Source organism: Myiozetetes cayanensis, unplaced genomic scaffold (assembly GCF_022539395.1).
Source record: "Myiozetetes cayanensis isolate MyiCay16 unplaced genomic scaffold, myiCay2020 scf6-25, whole genome shotgun sequence".
In the NCBI taxonomy this organism is placed as follows: Eukaryota; Metazoa; Chordata; class Aves; order Passeriformes; family Tyrannidae; genus Myiozetetes; species Myiozetetes cayanensis.
Genome location: NW_026087853.1, coordinates 40,209,129 through 40,224,598, shown reverse-complemented (window position 1 = coordinate 40,224,598; position 15,470 = coordinate 40,209,129). Strand labels below are relative to the sequence as shown.

The 15,470-nt window shown below is 46.7% G+C and overlaps 1 protein-coding gene across 1 annotated transcript; it reads left to right on the top strand.

Moving 5' to 3' along the window:
• The first annotated feature begins 3,503 nt into the window (after window positions 1-3,503).
• CUNH11orf96 (chromosome unknown C11orf96 homolog) lies at window positions 3,504-4,660 on the top strand. Its single transcript, XM_050336918.1, has one exon. The coding sequence runs from the start codon at window positions 3,892-3,894 to the stop codon at window positions 4,252-4,254; it is 363 nt and encodes a 120-aa protein (XP_050192875.1). The 5' UTR covers window positions 3,504-3,891; the 3' UTR covers window positions 4,255-4,660.
• Window positions 4,661-15,470: the final 10,810 nt, after the last annotated feature.

Sequence of the window (15,470 nt, the reverse complement as noted above, 5' to 3'; positions counted from 1 at the left end):
CTTTTAGAGGTAGTTTGTATTGGCTGCCTCTTTATTTGGTGTGTCCTTTCCAGTTTGTAAGCCAGTATCTGTTTGATCGCAGTTATCTGAATGTTTTTATTACTATTTTAAGAATGGTGGTTTCAAGATGTGAAATGTAGTGGAGAAGGAACAGCAACTCCTTCTTTGTCCTGATGGAAATGAGTTCACAGAGAAGGATGTTAAGTGGAAATGTGCACAGCAAGGTGTGGTGGCACAGCAGTATGGCTGGAAGTGCCACCTGCCAGGACAGCAAGAGGCAGCTTTTACTCTCAAGTATGTTTTGAGGATATTTGAAACCTGCGTGCTAGGGATGGACTAAAGCATCCTGTAAGGAAGCAGGTTATGCTGGGGCCCTATCAAGTCTGACAGCAGGGATACTGCTCCATTTTGGGACACAAACTGTGGTGTTCAGGGTATCCACACTGGGATTGCCCAGCTACAGGTGGTTTCTATAAAAGCCCTGGCCCTTAAAAAATTTCTTTTCCCACAGGAAGAGGTGGGTATCTCCCTCCATCCTCTCCTTAAGCGTTACTTTCCCTTCTGTGGCATTTAATCTGGTAGCCAGCAAGAGGAATAATAATTAATAGGCCTTGTGTGTTTTCTATAATTGCATTGTTAAATGAATGAGCAGATGACAAACTAATTTCCATGGTGCTGTTTCAACAGTGTTAGTTGTTTCTGCTCCTATGAAGCTGGAGTTTTAACTTCCCAAGGCCCCAAACACACATTTGAAATGTTGCCAGCTCTGAGTAAAGATTCCCTCCAGCCCCTGTGCTGTGTGCTGGTGTACAAAGTGACTTCAACCCTGTACTATGCAGGATCTGATGATCCATGTGGCAGAGGGTGTCTGTAATCTATACCATGTGGTCACATTTCAATACCAGGAGCCACTGAGATTAAAGTCATGATTTAAACCACTGGAGTAAATATAGTTTTTACATTAGCATGTTGCAGATCTAACTTGGGGTATTATGTCACAGGATATTTTTTCTGAATTGTCTCAAATAAAATCTTCAAGGCCTCCTGGTTATTACCATGGTGATCTTGCTCCAACTCAACACTGACATTTCCCAGAGCATTTTATAATCATATTTGTGAGGGATTAAAAGTTTGCTCCACCTGAGTTTGTCTTCATACTGAACTTTCTGCAGGAAACCAGGTAGGCAGTTTGGACTGGGGACACGTGTGTTGAATTTCAGATATCAAGTCAATCAGCCTTTTTCGGCTGAACTTTGGATCCTTTTGGGCTAGAGCAGATTAAATTTACCTTGCTTCAAATAAATGTGAGATGCTTTTCTGACAGAACAAGGCTCCTGTGTCATCTCATTTCTGCAGGATAGACAAGCTCAGCCCCGGAAGGGTCTGACCCAAACTGGTCATCAGGCTTGTCTTCTTGGAGGGCTGTACCGAGGAAACAGTTTGGCCCTCGCTGTGCTGCAGAATCAAGTTGTCAGGAATTAAAGCAGTTGTAAATGAAGCTCTTTGAGAGAAAGTTATTGTACTGCAGCAGGGCTGTATGGGCTAAATTTAGCCATTAAAATCAACAGTAAAAAACACAGCCTTCTGCAAGCTGGAGTGATTCAATTTGACCAAAAAGAAAATTGTTCCCTTGTTCCCTTATTAAGTTAATTGTATCTCCCAACAAAAAGGCTTCAAACTGAACCTGGCCCTAAAGCTGCCTTGGGGAGCTAGGAAGCCAAGAGATTGCAGCAGGGTGTTTCATAAAGCCAAGTCTCTTAATATTTCTTTTACACTGGCAAGGGGCAAAGCAGCCAGCCTTCTGGAAACACACTAGCAAGTGCTTCTGCTCCCTTCAGTCCTTAAACTGTATTCTTGTTCCATTTTATCACATTTGAGAGAGGGCTGTAATTTACAGGGGTTTGTTTCCAGTGCAGGTCCTGAAACATTGCCACTGCTAAGGCAGTTTGAGAAGAGGAGGGACCAGTCCCATGCCTTACCCAAAGACAACGCTGAGACTTTCTGATGGTGAGCTTACAAAAATAAGGCCGTTTCTGTGTGCTGGACTGTATATGCTGTATGTAAGCTTCTGTGGTTTTTTTCCGAGCATTTGTCTTTCTCAGCACAAACAGCATATTTTATGGCAAAACGCAACAAACTCTCACTGGCTGCAGCTTGGTCGTAGGACCCAGGGCTGCTGGGGTGAGTGTGTGCAGATCCCTCTGTGGGCTAATGCACTGGCAGTGCCCCGGGTACCTCCACACTGCAGCGCTGTGCTGCGTGTGCAACTGAGCACTGACTGACTGCTCAGAAAACCCCCAGGCCCTGAGTGTGTTGTCCCTGTCCCCTTGACAGCACAGACCAGGATTCCTGATAATGTTGCTAAGCCTCTGCTTCCTTCCCAGTTCCTAACCAAGCTTCAAAAATATCCTCGAGTGGGTGAAGCTATCCTGGAGAATGGCTTTATGGGAATAGTCTAACATTAGCTCTGAAGAGGGGACAGACTTACCATTTCAGGCTCTTACTCCTTCATACTTTTCTACTCTGCTTCCCTCCAGATCCTTTCCTATTCCCATCAAATGTTTTTCTTACACTGTTGGGTTTTTCTGTCACTGAGAGTCCTTGGTATGCACAGCTTTAGAGTATGGTTCCAGCCGTCTCTAATTTGCAAGCTTTTGTTTCAGCTCAGTAACATTTGTATGCCATTTTCTGTCTGAATATCTGATTCTGCATCCTATTGAAGAAGAGAGCCCACAGGGGAGCGGAAAATTTTAGGATCCCTTCTAAAAAGAAAAAAATGGAGTCATACTGAGGCAGGTGTTTAAGCTAAGTTAGAAGTGGCAGAATTGGGAACAAGATCCCTGAGTCCTGCTTAACTCTCAGCAGCTGATGTTTCTTGCCTGGGACTATCCTGTGTGATCTCTACAGTTTGGATCTGGGTCACTGTACCATTAGGGTATTCAGATTTGGGCTTGACTTATGGGTTCCTTTAACCACGGGTACGTTATGGTGTGATGGTGGCAATCAGCTGAAAGCTGATGAGATAAGTCTGTTGGTACTCTTTCGCAGACATAGAAATCATGGTATTGATAAAAACCAAAACAAACAGCTGCGAGGTGAGACGCAGAAAGCTGACTACCGCCGTGGATGTCCGGGACCCACCTGAAGCTCCACTGGGCGCCCCGAAGCAGGCGAGGGATACCCTGGAGAGAGGGGCCCGGGGCAGGCGGTGGCGCCCAGGGGAGAGGAGGCTGGTGAGCGTAGCCTGGGGTGGGGAGAGGGGCCGGGAAAGGGAGACAGAACGGAGCGCGAAGGCTCCTCCTGCGGCTCCTTCGCTCAGCGGGGACGCGGAGAGCGGGGGCGGCGGCGCGGGAACAGCGGAGCGGGGACACGTCAGGCAGGAGGGAGCGCCGGGCTGGCCGCGAGTGGGCTCCGCTGCCGTCTGGGCGTGCTGCCGTGTGAGCATGCTGCTGTCTGAGCATGCTCCCGCGGGGCACCGCCGGCTATATAACACCGCCGAGCCCCGGCGGCAGAGGCAGCGGCTCCGCTGAGGCACCCGGGGAACATCGCACCGCGCCTCTGCATCGCTCCGCACCGCGCCTCTGCATCGCTCCGCACCGCACGGTACCGCACCGCGCATCTCGGCACCGCACCGCGCATCTCGGCACCGCACCGCGCATCTCGGCACCGCGCTCCGCTCGTACCGCACTCCGTATCGCACTGCACCGCACTCCGCTGCCCACCGCGCCTCTCCGGACAGCCCCGCTCCGCGCGGTACCGCACCGCTCCGCGGGGCCCGTCCCTGCCCGGCCGCCGCTGCCCACCGGAGCCCCGGCGCCCGGCACGGCCGAGGCAGCGAGCCCCGCTCCGCCGGCCCCGGCCCCCGCGGCGGGCGCTCCCGCGGGCGGCAGGATGGCCGCGAAGCCGGCCGAGCTGATGGGCATCTGCTCCAGCTACCAGGCGGTGATGCCCCACTTCGTGTGCGTGGCCGAGGAGTTCCCGCCGCCCGCCCGCCCCGTCAAGGCCCCCAGGGGCAAACTGCGGCGGCCGCGGCAGTCGCGCTTCAAGACGCAGCCGGTGACTTTCGACGAGATCCAGGAGGTCGAGGAGGAGGGGGTGTCTCCTATGGAGGAGGAGAAGGCCAAGAAGTCTTTCCTGCAGTCGCTGGAGTGCCTGCGGCGGAGCACCCAGAACCTCAGCATCCAGCGGGACCGCCTGGGCAGCTGCCGCCTCCGCAACAGCCTCGACTCCAGCGACTCGGACTCGGCCCTCTGAGCGAGGGCAGCGGGGCCCGGCGGGACCCTGCTCAGCTCGACGGGACCTGGCGGGACGCGGCCGGCGGCGGCGGCACGGACTGGGCTGCAGGGAGCTGCCCCGCCGCCGGCCCAGGAGCGCCCGGAGCGGGCAGCCGCGTTGGGATGTTTTCTAAGAAAGCGCTTGTACCTTCGTTTCTATTTGATTGTATGAAACTCTCCATTTAAAAGACAAAAAAAAAACCCACCAAAAAATTATCTTTTCTATTCGTTAGAAGAAATGAGCTGTTTTAGATGCATTGAGCTGCTGGACTTTATATTTATTTTTGCATTTAAACTGTTGACTGCATTAATTTAATATGTTTCTACCTGAATGTCTGTTATCATTTCCATAAAAGAGTAATAAAATCTGATATATTTGCACAGTACTCATCGGATTGTCCTTATTTGGGAGATCCAGCTGTCCTTATTCAGCTGCCTTTCCCTTTTGTAGGCTAGAGGGATTTAAATGCTGTCGGTAGCTAGCAGGTAACCAGCAATGCTCTCCTCGAGGATGCTGCTCAGAGTAGTTTTACAGTCTATACTATCAGGTATAAGCTAATGAGACAAAAGTCAAGTTAGATTGATTTTAGACAACTTTATTTGCTTCTTGAGATCATTGTGTTAACCTGAATTGATGGTTAAGGAGTGTTTGTAACTGGCTTTGTCTGAGAACCTTAATGCAACTGGGCAAGCCTCCTGCATTCACCAAAGTGCATATAGATTTTCTGTTCTCATCCAAGTTGTTTTTGTCTCTTCTCCCCTTCCCCTTCTGAATTATTTAGTGTTGCAGGTTTAGTAATTGTGTAGAACGTGAGCAAGTGGTACTATGTGGTCATGCTTCTCTTGGAGTTAAAAAGCATGGACATTCTCATTTGTTATAAGAGTGAAGTTTCTGTGGGGCTTCTGCGTATGTGTGTGCAGGTGCATGCAAGATTTTCTCTGTCTATGGCATATGTGCTAAGGAGTATCTGAAGCTCTCTGCAGAATGAAAAGCAAATTCATGGGCTGAAAATATTCTCACAGTGTTTTTTCCATTCTCTTGAAATATTTCTGTACTAATAGTGTGATCTGATGAGAGCATCTTCCTGCAGGGTAAGCCTCTGGCAGTTGAAACTTCCCACTTAGCAGGTATTAGGTGATACTGAGCTGTAGCCTCTAACTAAGATTTCTCTGGTACAATTTTCTGGGTATTTTCTTATGTCCTGACTTGAAGTGCAATCATACTGATCATAAGAGAGAGGTAAGGGCTGGAGCAGAGGAAAAAAGATGAATGTGGTGCAGGAGAACAGGATGCCTAGTATCCTCTGGGCACTGAAGGAAGCAGATGACCTGAGCAAGGAACCCAGTGGTGGCTGCTGGCTCTGGCACAACTGAAGCCTGTTTCTCTCTAGTTTAAAGCCAAAAAAAAATCAGAGGGCAGAGGGGGTGGCTTGTTTTTGGACAGGTCCTTCACCAACTTTCATAACTACAGGAAGAGCTTTAAAACTCCCTTGCAGTAGGAGACCCAGCTGACCTCCAGCACCAGGGGAGGGTTGTGCATGGAATTCAGCAGGTAAGGAAACAGATCTGGACTCTGACTCAACCTCCCTGTAAAAAAAGCATTTAAATGACTCTATCTGTCTCCCTGTACGCAGTCTGTGAAACAGCTTGTCTCCCTTTGCCGTTAGACTGTGATGATTGCTTTCTCCGTAGATGCAGTACATATATACACAACATCTACACACAAAACAAAGCAACTCGACCTCCAGAACAGCTTTCAGTCAGGCAGGCAAACTGGAATCAGTAAGACATAATCAATTACCAGTAGCTGAGCTAATTTTCCTCAACAAATTCCCAATGTTGTTACAATTCTGGGAGTTCTGGGTTTGTGAAAGGGTTTGCAACATCTATGGGAACACTTAGCCATGTGCCTAAACATTGCATAATGTATACAGTGAGCTAACGAGCTCCATAAGATTTCAGAGGTTGTATAGCATCCTTCCCATACTGCAGGTTTTAGGCTAGTTTTCAGTCTCCTTTTGCTTTCACCTCTGGTACAAATCCCTGTGACAAAAAAGTGTGTGGTAGCTTCAAGGGCCTGTGAGTGCAAAATCTTTGTCCACACTCATCATTTCTGTTCAGCATCTGGGATTACTTGCAGGCCACTTACCATTGCCCCTTCCCATCCCTACTTCATGCTGCAGCCGTGGTACCACCACCCAGAAGGCAGAGTAGGCTGTGCTGCACCAGCCAGTAGTGGAGCATCAGATGCTTCCTGGGAGGGGGAAATACCCCTGCTTCAAGAGACAAATGTGGATGTTAACACAGAGGACAAAGAGGGTTTAGGAATCTGTTGTAGCATAATCTTCGGAGAAAATGGCTTATTCCAGTGGTTAGGCTGAATAAATAAATTTCTCTTCAAGTGTTCTTTGTTAACATTTTTCTTCTTCATCTGAGTGAATAACATGAGAGATGCCAGTGCTAAATATAGACTAGTGTTTATCTTCCAAACAGTTACAATCAAGGCAAAAGGGTGAAAAGCTAGGGTGATTTAGCTCTGCCCTGGAGAGGCCTTCCTGAATGCAGCTGGAAAAATAAACCTCCCTTCCAGTCTTCCTGTTCTGCTAATTTTGAAGGTTTCTCTTTCAGTGTTTTTCAGTGTCATGACTATTGTGGCTATCTGTCCTGTAAGGATGTCAGGAAGACCTATTAATTTCTCCTTAGTGAGGGTAATGACTGTATCAAAGGGTTCTGTCTGTCACCCACTCCCTAGGCTTGAGATGTGGGTTGTACATTTCCCTTCATCAATTCACAGCTTAAAAGCATCCAACAGATGCCACTTACTGTGATGCTCAGCATGGCAGTGAGTAGGCACAAGCATTCCATGTTTGCACAGGAAGGAGCTGGGAGCCAATTGCTCATGCTGCAGCAGGACGTGTCTCAGAGCAGAGGGGAGACTGAGCACCCCAGGGGTTTCTTCAGCAGTATTTTTCCAAATTACAGGAAACTGCACAGCAGAATTTATCTTTAATGGGACTGTCTTTTATTCTCATATCATTTCATGTGTTAATCATTCTGTCCTCTGTGGCAAGAGGATCATCCGGTCAGTAAAAGCTTGAACTTGAAAGCAATTCTTTTACTCTCTGTTTTGTGTCCAGTCCTCTTCAAGCCTGTCAGCATTTCTCCCCTGTGCTTGTGTTGAAATGCTGTGTTAGTGTAAAGCTGATCGTGCTGGTGTGGTGGATCTGTACCTCTGCACCTTACTTGGCCTGACCCACGTAGAGGGGATCTGAACAGTGTAGTATTGTTGTTCTACTGGCATCAGGAAAAGAAATCCTCTTTGTACATCTTATGGACAAGTTTTTCTGCTCTTTTTGCAACCATTTTAGCTAAATTTGACTCAGTAATTCGTGGAGGATTCCTAGGTGCAATTTAGTGTCCACTTCAAGAGGCTGAGGACAGTCTCCTTTCCTAGCTGTTTGTGCCCCATTTCTGTTCTTGGTTAACTTCTCTCACCTCTGATTTTCCAGGGATTCACGGGGGACACTTTGGAGTGGAGCTGTTATCAGGAACAAATATGATAAGGTGCTTGCAATTCCTGCAGGTTTCTGTGCTGGGATCCCGAAAATGCACTTGCTTTAGGAGCTGGTTAATGATGATATCTCCTGACCTTTACCCCTGCTGTGCGTCTGATCCTGCAGCAGCATCCAGACGGACCATGGGACACTGCTGTGGGTAAGAAGCACCACACAACTGTTGCTACCTGACCTCCTAAGTGACAGCAGACCCACAGGACAAAACACAAACTCAGGCATCTATTTAATGGTCAGGCTGACAGTGAACAAATTGCAGTGTGAAAGGGGCTGATGGGTGAGCTCCAGCAAATCTGCTGTGGTTTCTCAAACATCAGCAGTGCCAGCCGTTTGCTGGCTGCCCTCCATGAGGCTGTGGCTCCCTGGCAGTGTTAGCAGACTTCAGCCTCCATGGCCCCCAGTCTTATGTGCAGGCTTTTGAGCCACGACCACAGAGATCAGCGTGGTTCTCTAGGCTGCATCTAGGCTTGTTTGAACCTCAGCTCCCATGGCATGGCTCAGCCTGAGCTGTCTTTTGTACATGGGACTTGCATTTCCGTGGGGGAAAAAACCTTGGGGAGGTGCAGAGCTCAGACTGGCAGTGCAGTGATGGTGCCCTGGATTTGGGGTTTGACTTTTCACAGCCATCTTAAACAGAGCATGCACGCTGTGTGCAGTGCTTCAGCAAGGCTGGCTCCTAACTTTAGGGGTATTTTTTATGCTGTAAAGATGCAAGATTATATCCCGAGCAGAAAATAATCCAGTAATAACACAAACAAGAGGATCTCCCCTTCTCCTGAAGTAGGAGGCCATTGCTCAGTATAAGGAGTTCAATCTCCCAGGCTTTATCAACAAGTAGTACATGGTCTTTCACTTCCCCTTGAGTAGCCACCTGAAGTCAGGTGACTGAATTTCAAGGAATTAATTGTGGGAAGGAATTAATTTCCAAGCAGCATCTTACCACATGTATGCATGTGTGTGTTCCTGTGCCTGGTCGGTCTAGTCTAGAGTGAGTGCTGCTAACAGCAGAGCAGCCCAACCCTTGACTGTAGAGCAAAACACCTCCAGATTTTTAATTGACGGTGCAATTACTTCAACTGGTACCAGGGGAGAAAGAAATACTTCCTGCAAAGCCAATAATTGTGGAGTCAGAGTTGTGTAATGGTCTCTTTTACCAGAGCATCAGCTTCAGGGCTATTAAATGTGTGAACTTAGTAATTATGCATTTATGACTCCTGTGTTAGCAAATGCCGTGCTATGTTATAAATAGCTTAGGGATAGATCCTGATTTTGGCTGCACTGGTGTCAGATTGGCTTTAGTCCAGCTATACTCCAGGGTTGATCTGGATTTGCTCCTTGCTCATTCATACAATTTGCTGATGTTGCTGAGCATGTTTCTGGACTGGCTTGAATTGTCCAAGACACTTCTCCCCTGCTGCATCATGCCCAGAATACTCTGAGGCTTCACACAACCCTACAACTTCAACCATCCTTGTGCTTTGGAAGCAGTGTGGATGATGTATGTCCATTTGGCTGGGCCATCTATTCCCTGCTCCCAGATGGAGCAGGAGCCAGCAGCAATGATGGGAAGAGGCTGGGGCAACTGGAGCAAGGGAGGAGGGAGCTTTTCTTTGTCTCCTCTGTGAGTCCATACTAATGAGACTGCAGAAGACTTTCTTTGAAACCAAACCAAGGTTCACCTGGATCCAATTTCAAACAAAACAAGATCTACCACAATAATTTACGACTCTGCCTTGAACAGAGATTCTCTGTTTGGAAATGCTTGCACTGAAGAGGTTGAAGTTATTTATTAGGAACTGGTGAAAGGGAAACTTTCTTCCTTGGCGTGATTTAAAACACTGTTGTTCTAGAAGTGTGGTTTGTTTTGGTTTTTTTTTATTTTATTTTATTTCTTGTGAAGAAAATGACCTTTCTTGGGCAGAAGAAAAGGTGACTGGTGAGAAGGGAGAGAGGGAGGGAGGCAACACAGCTTGCTTGTGAAACAGCTCTTGGCTAACACGAAACCACGTGAAGGTTGTTTATGTGCTTGTTACTTTTATTCTTGGGTTCTTGCAAGTGAGTGTTTTCCTTTTGAGAAGTATTCAGACATCCTGACCATGATGCTTAAAGGTCCGTGTCAATCTCTTTTTACAACAACCTCTACTGTCTGAGGGAGCCTTCACTCTGATGCCTTGAATGTTTCAGGGGAAGTTCAGTAAGTTAACATGGTTTTTCCACTGTATCTTACGTAAAAGCAAACAGCAGGAAAACAGCATCAGAAACATAAGTTGTCACTCATGCTTACTGTTAAACATTTGCTGTTAAGTGGACTTGGATGCAATTCAGATGTACATGACTGGCATTTGTTGGCTGGGAATGTATGCTCCAAGGTTCCCTGTTTTGGAGGCAGTTTGGATGGTTGAGTTTTGAACGGGTAGAAAGATGCAGAAGCACGGAAACCTGGAATAACACAGCTCTGTCACTTTGCAGAGGGGCAGTTAAAGTGGATTTCTTTTGGAATGGAGCTGCTGGAGCACAACCAAATTATGTGGGGAGCGGGGAGAATCAGGCAGGTGAGGCAAGGGAGAGGAGAGGAAAGGAAAGGAAAGGAGAGGAAAGGAAAGGGAAAGGGAAAGAAAAGAGAAAATGAAAAGGAAAAGAGACAAAAATACCCAACCTCAGAACAAAATTGGATGTAGCCTGCCTGCCTAAAATGGCAAATAAAAACCTGTTTTTAATCAGCTTCCATTAGTAGTACTCCACAGTTAATGCACTCTTGGGATCCAATGAAATGAACTGAAGAATGAAGTTTTGCCTGTTTCTTCAACTTCTGAAGCATATTGACATTTTTATGTGACATTTTTGTTTGGGTTTTTTTCCTAAAATAAATGTAGGCGTTAACGAGTTATCAACCAACTCCTCCTTTTCCCAGAAAATCAAACCAAAATAACCAATCCACTAGTTTAATGAGTTAAGTTATTAATTTTATGAATGCATCCATATGTGTGTTTACTGCTGGATACAGTGTACCCATGTATTTTTACCATACAGATGAAGCAAGCAAGCAGGCAAACCAGGGAAGGTGGCAGGATCACCGAGATTTCTGCTTAGTTCTACATGCAAAGGCACTCTGCGTCTCAGAATAAGGGTGCTGGCAGCTGGGCCTCACAGAGTTTACTGCTTGTTTGGGGACAGAATATGGTCTTGTGCTCTCAGGGAGAGATGGAGAGTCAGGGGAGAGAGTGCTGTTCCTGATCCTGCTGATGATACGCTGCCTGATCCTGAGCAAGCTGCTTCTCTCTGGACCTCAGTTTCCTGTAGGAAGACTGGGAATTGACAAGGCTCAGTTTGTTAATCCATGCAGATGGAGATCTTTTGGTTTGCAGCCATGGGAGATATGTTTGGTTGGTGAATGGAAAGGACCTGGATTTATTCAGAGGACAAATGCCCAGTGATGTGATGTCATGGTTTAAAAAATCACAGCTATGTTGTAAGATCACCAGTACGAAAGAGGAGGCTTTGCTTTGCTGGAAAGCATGGCACAGAGCCTAAGCTCCTCCAGTCCACATTCACAGAATCATAGAATGGCTTGGATTGGAAGGGACCTTAAAGTTCATTCAGTTCCAAACCCCATGCCATGGGCAGGGACACCTTCCACTGGACCAGATTGCCCTGTCCAACCTGGCCTTGAACACTTTCAGGGATTGGGCATCCGTAAGTCCTCTGGGCAGCTGTTCCAGGGTCCCACCACCCTCAGAATAAAGAATTTATTTCTAATATCCAAGCTAAACCTGCCCTCTTTCAGTTTAAAACCATTTCCCATGTCACCTGTTGGAGGCTGTGTGCAGCCCCTGACTGTCCAGAGGCACCTGCTCTTTGGGGACACACACACACTTTCTTCTGCTCAGCAGATGCTTGTGGGAACTGGGGAGAAAACAGAGTCCTGCCACTGCTGGTGAACTGTGCTAGTGCAGGCTGAGGAAGCTGATGAATGGTATTTACACAGAACCGGGCTTGCATGAAGCCTTCTCAGGTGTTCTATCACCTTGCTTGGGAATCTGAGATTGGAAGATTTCCTCCTTCTGCTGTGTAGGGACTCCATGGTGTTTCTACATTAGAAAAGGGCTTGTTTTGCCAGTGTGCATGTGAGTCTGGATCAGGAAGGAAGGAGGGCTTCCCGTGAACATCTGAGGGGAGAGGGCAGCATCGTGTCTGAGCTGAAATGTGGTTGCTTCAGGAACTTAGTGGAAAGCAACTGACCAGTAGGACATCAAAGTACATGATGGCTGAATAGGTCAACCAGTGAAAGAAAACCTGGCCTAAACAGTGCCAGCAAGTAACACAGAGTCCTTACAGGCAAGGGTGTCGTGTCTCTACAGGATCTGTATGTGACCAGGGTCCAAAACTGACCACCCAAAGGGGATACTGCAATGGATGAGATATTCTGATGGAAAGAAATTGCACAAAGGTAGCCAATGAGTAAATATTTACAAAATGATGATGCTATGTTTTTGTACTAAAAGCAGCACTTCCTAGAGTGACAAGCCTGAGCACCTACAAGCTGCAGGAAACCCTAGATTTTGCTCAAGGAGTGAACAGATGCAATGAGGAGGCACTCTGCAATAGAGATAATCAAGCATTCAAATTTCCTAGCTCTGTAGAGTGAAACTTCCTTCCCCCATCCTCTACATTAAAGTCTTTGCTTCAAGGATAAAAATTAAAAGAAGCCAAAGGAGTAAAAAAAGCTTGAGGATATCTAGGTTCTGGATATTAGGAGTCCATGATAAATTTAACTACCAGAAAGACTTTTCAAAAAGAATAAAAATAGCTAGCATAGTTAAATAGCAGATTAAAGAATATTATTAGAAGTAAAAAGATATCCTACAAAAAGCATAAGTCATATCCAAAGGGAGAAAACAGAAAGGATCATAAATACTGGGATGTTAAATGTGAAATCATAATATGACATGCTTAAAAAAGATCTTGAAGAATGTCTTGTAAAAGGCTAGAAGCTTCTGCTCTAAATTTTTGCAAACACGTTGGAAGAGGAAAGCTCACTAGAAAGTCTTTGACCCCCTGGCTAAACAGAGACTAAAGTGAACACTCAAGAAGAATTAGACAATATTATAAAATCTAAGTCTATTCCCTGCAACACTGTGAACTACGTATATTCAAGTATATATTCAATACAAAGTACTCTAAATCAGCAGTTATTGATGGTGAAAGATGCTGGAGTCATTGGGGACAGTCTGAAGTCAACTTGCTGCTCAGCAACAACTAAGTGAAAAGAATGTTTACAATTACTAGGAAAGAAATCGAGAGCAAAACAAAAATCCTAACCTGGCAACTGTCTAAAATGACAGTGCTATGGTATCTTGAATATTATGTTTAGGTTTAATAAGGGAAAAAAATCCAAAAAGGATCTATATTTCATACTGTGGAACAGAAATGTAAGAGTAGGACCTTTTAGTTAGAAAAAAAATAGATAGGGAAGAAGGAAGGAGATGCAGGAACAGTTTTTGAAGATCAGTAAGGACCTTCTTAATTATTTCTGACAATGTGAGACCTGGAGCTGTGTATAAATTATTGGACAGCATGTTTAGGACAAATGAAAGGAAATACTTTTTTTTGCACAATGAATAAAAGAATCCACTGTCAAAGGATATTGTGGATACCAAAAGAACTAACCCACTCAAAATGCAATTAGGCAAATTCCTAGGAGACAGGTTTATGTAGAGATGGTAATGATCATATGGGGATGGGCGAGAGAGGCTCCCTAAACCACTGGTGTAGAGAAGCCGATGCTCCTGAGTGATGTACTGGTGCTTCCCTGCAGCCTGTGCACATGGCCACTGTTGCACCTGGCCTGAGGGACCCTTATCCAAGTGGTTGCAGACTCTGGACACCTCTGAGCTGCTGCCCAGCTGTGTTGGTTGCCTGAACTGCTCTGGGGCATAGTCCATCCAACTGGGGATGTCCAGTCCATCCAACAGATCTGTCCTCTGTGGCCCCACAGCTGCCTGTCTGGGCAGAGCAAGGGCAGGTCAGGGTTGCCAATCCCCTAACAGCACTCCCCCAGCAGTGGTGGGAAGCTCTTGCCCAAGGCAGTCTTCATGACTGTGGTGGAGTAACAGCCCCTTCCCCACACAGCCCCAGGAATCCAGCAGGGATCCAACAGGGAAGTAGCACTGGCGTGGTCCCTCCAAGAGCATTATAGGTACCTCCCATGGAGGGGAGTGTTCAAGGCCATGGTGTTTGCTACACAAATGTTATGTTAAAGCTGAAACTGGGGGAAAGTTTTGTTAGGAAGCAGGCCCCCCAGGGTTTGTTGCACTGAGCCACCTGGCTGGCAGGGCACCATCATGAGTGGGCAGAGGTGAGAGGCTGTGTGTTGCTGTGCAGCCCCTCTCTGCCCTGCAGTGATGCCATGCCCAGCACGTGCATTTCTCTGTGTGTGTGTGTGTAGGTTTGGTTGTTTTCAAGTGACTGGAAATTCAGAAAAGAAAGCAAAGGTTTATGTTCTTGTCCTCCCATGTCTGGGTCCCAGTGGACGTGAGCTTTATCTCCTACCCTGTGTTTAATTCCTGCACAAGCACTTGGAGACTGATCTTAAAGTGAGCATAAGCACCACCTCCAGAACATATCTAAATAAAGCAGAAGTTGAGTGTTAGCATATGGTTATTTTCCAAATGCTGTGTTGGTCCTGCTAGAGAAAATGGTTATTTTCATAAGCTGCAGGGTTAACGTATCAGGGGGCATGATTACAAAAATAAAATAGAAGTCCAAATAAAAGGAATTGGGCCAAATTTTACAATGACTAAGTAACTCAATAAATGAAATTATTCTGTGAGAGGAATAAATCATCCCAGAATTTGGCTCAGGGTTCACTGCTGGAGCCCAAACAATAATAACAGGTAGGCTAGAACTGTACGTGAAAAGCCAGGACTGTGCATTTCCCTGCTGTTACCAAATGTGCAGTGCCTATTTTTATCAAGCACGTTCCTAGCTCATGTACGATGGGCTGAATGCCCTTATCACTGTGAGATGCCCCTGCTTCCTACACAAACAAACTCATATATGTGTGCAAGATCTTGGCTGATCTTTGTAGCTTGGTTTGACGTATTTCCTGCTCCTTATCTGCTGGGCTTGACCAGGCTAGTGAAACTCTGGAGAAGCTTCCTGTGTTGCTGTGCCTATTGGACCATTATGCTCAGATCTTTCCAAGTCCCCTTCTTGCTCGGCTCCCCCAGGAGCCCTGTGCCTGTGGCTTCCCAGCACTTCAGAGCAGATTCACAGTCTCAGAGGGTTGGGCCCATCTGAGTGGGAGGCAGGCTGCAGAGGAAAGCTGCTGCTGTTTGCAGTAGTCCCTGGCACACCACTGGCAGGAGCAGGATTGCCTACAGAAATCACTGGGGCTGAGAGGCCTTGCTGGCTTTCCTGGAAGAATTGTTTGCACTTCTCCATCAGGGCCTTCAGGCCTTTTTTTCTTTTTTCTTTTTAATACTGTTCAGATTTTGAAAAAATCCAAGTGTTGTTAGAGCAAGGAAGCGTCAGGGTTCTCTTGCCCATCCAAGGGCCCTTGGGAGCCCTCTGGATCCTGCCCATCCTTAAGGCTTCTCTGACCTGAGGCTTGCAACATGCTGCC

Bases quoted from the DNA above. Each gene is read 5' to 3' on its own strand.
- CUNH11orf96 (XM_050336918.1), top strand. From the start codon at position 3,892: ATGGCCGCGAAGCCGGCCGAGCTGATGGGCATCTGCTCCAGCTACCAG.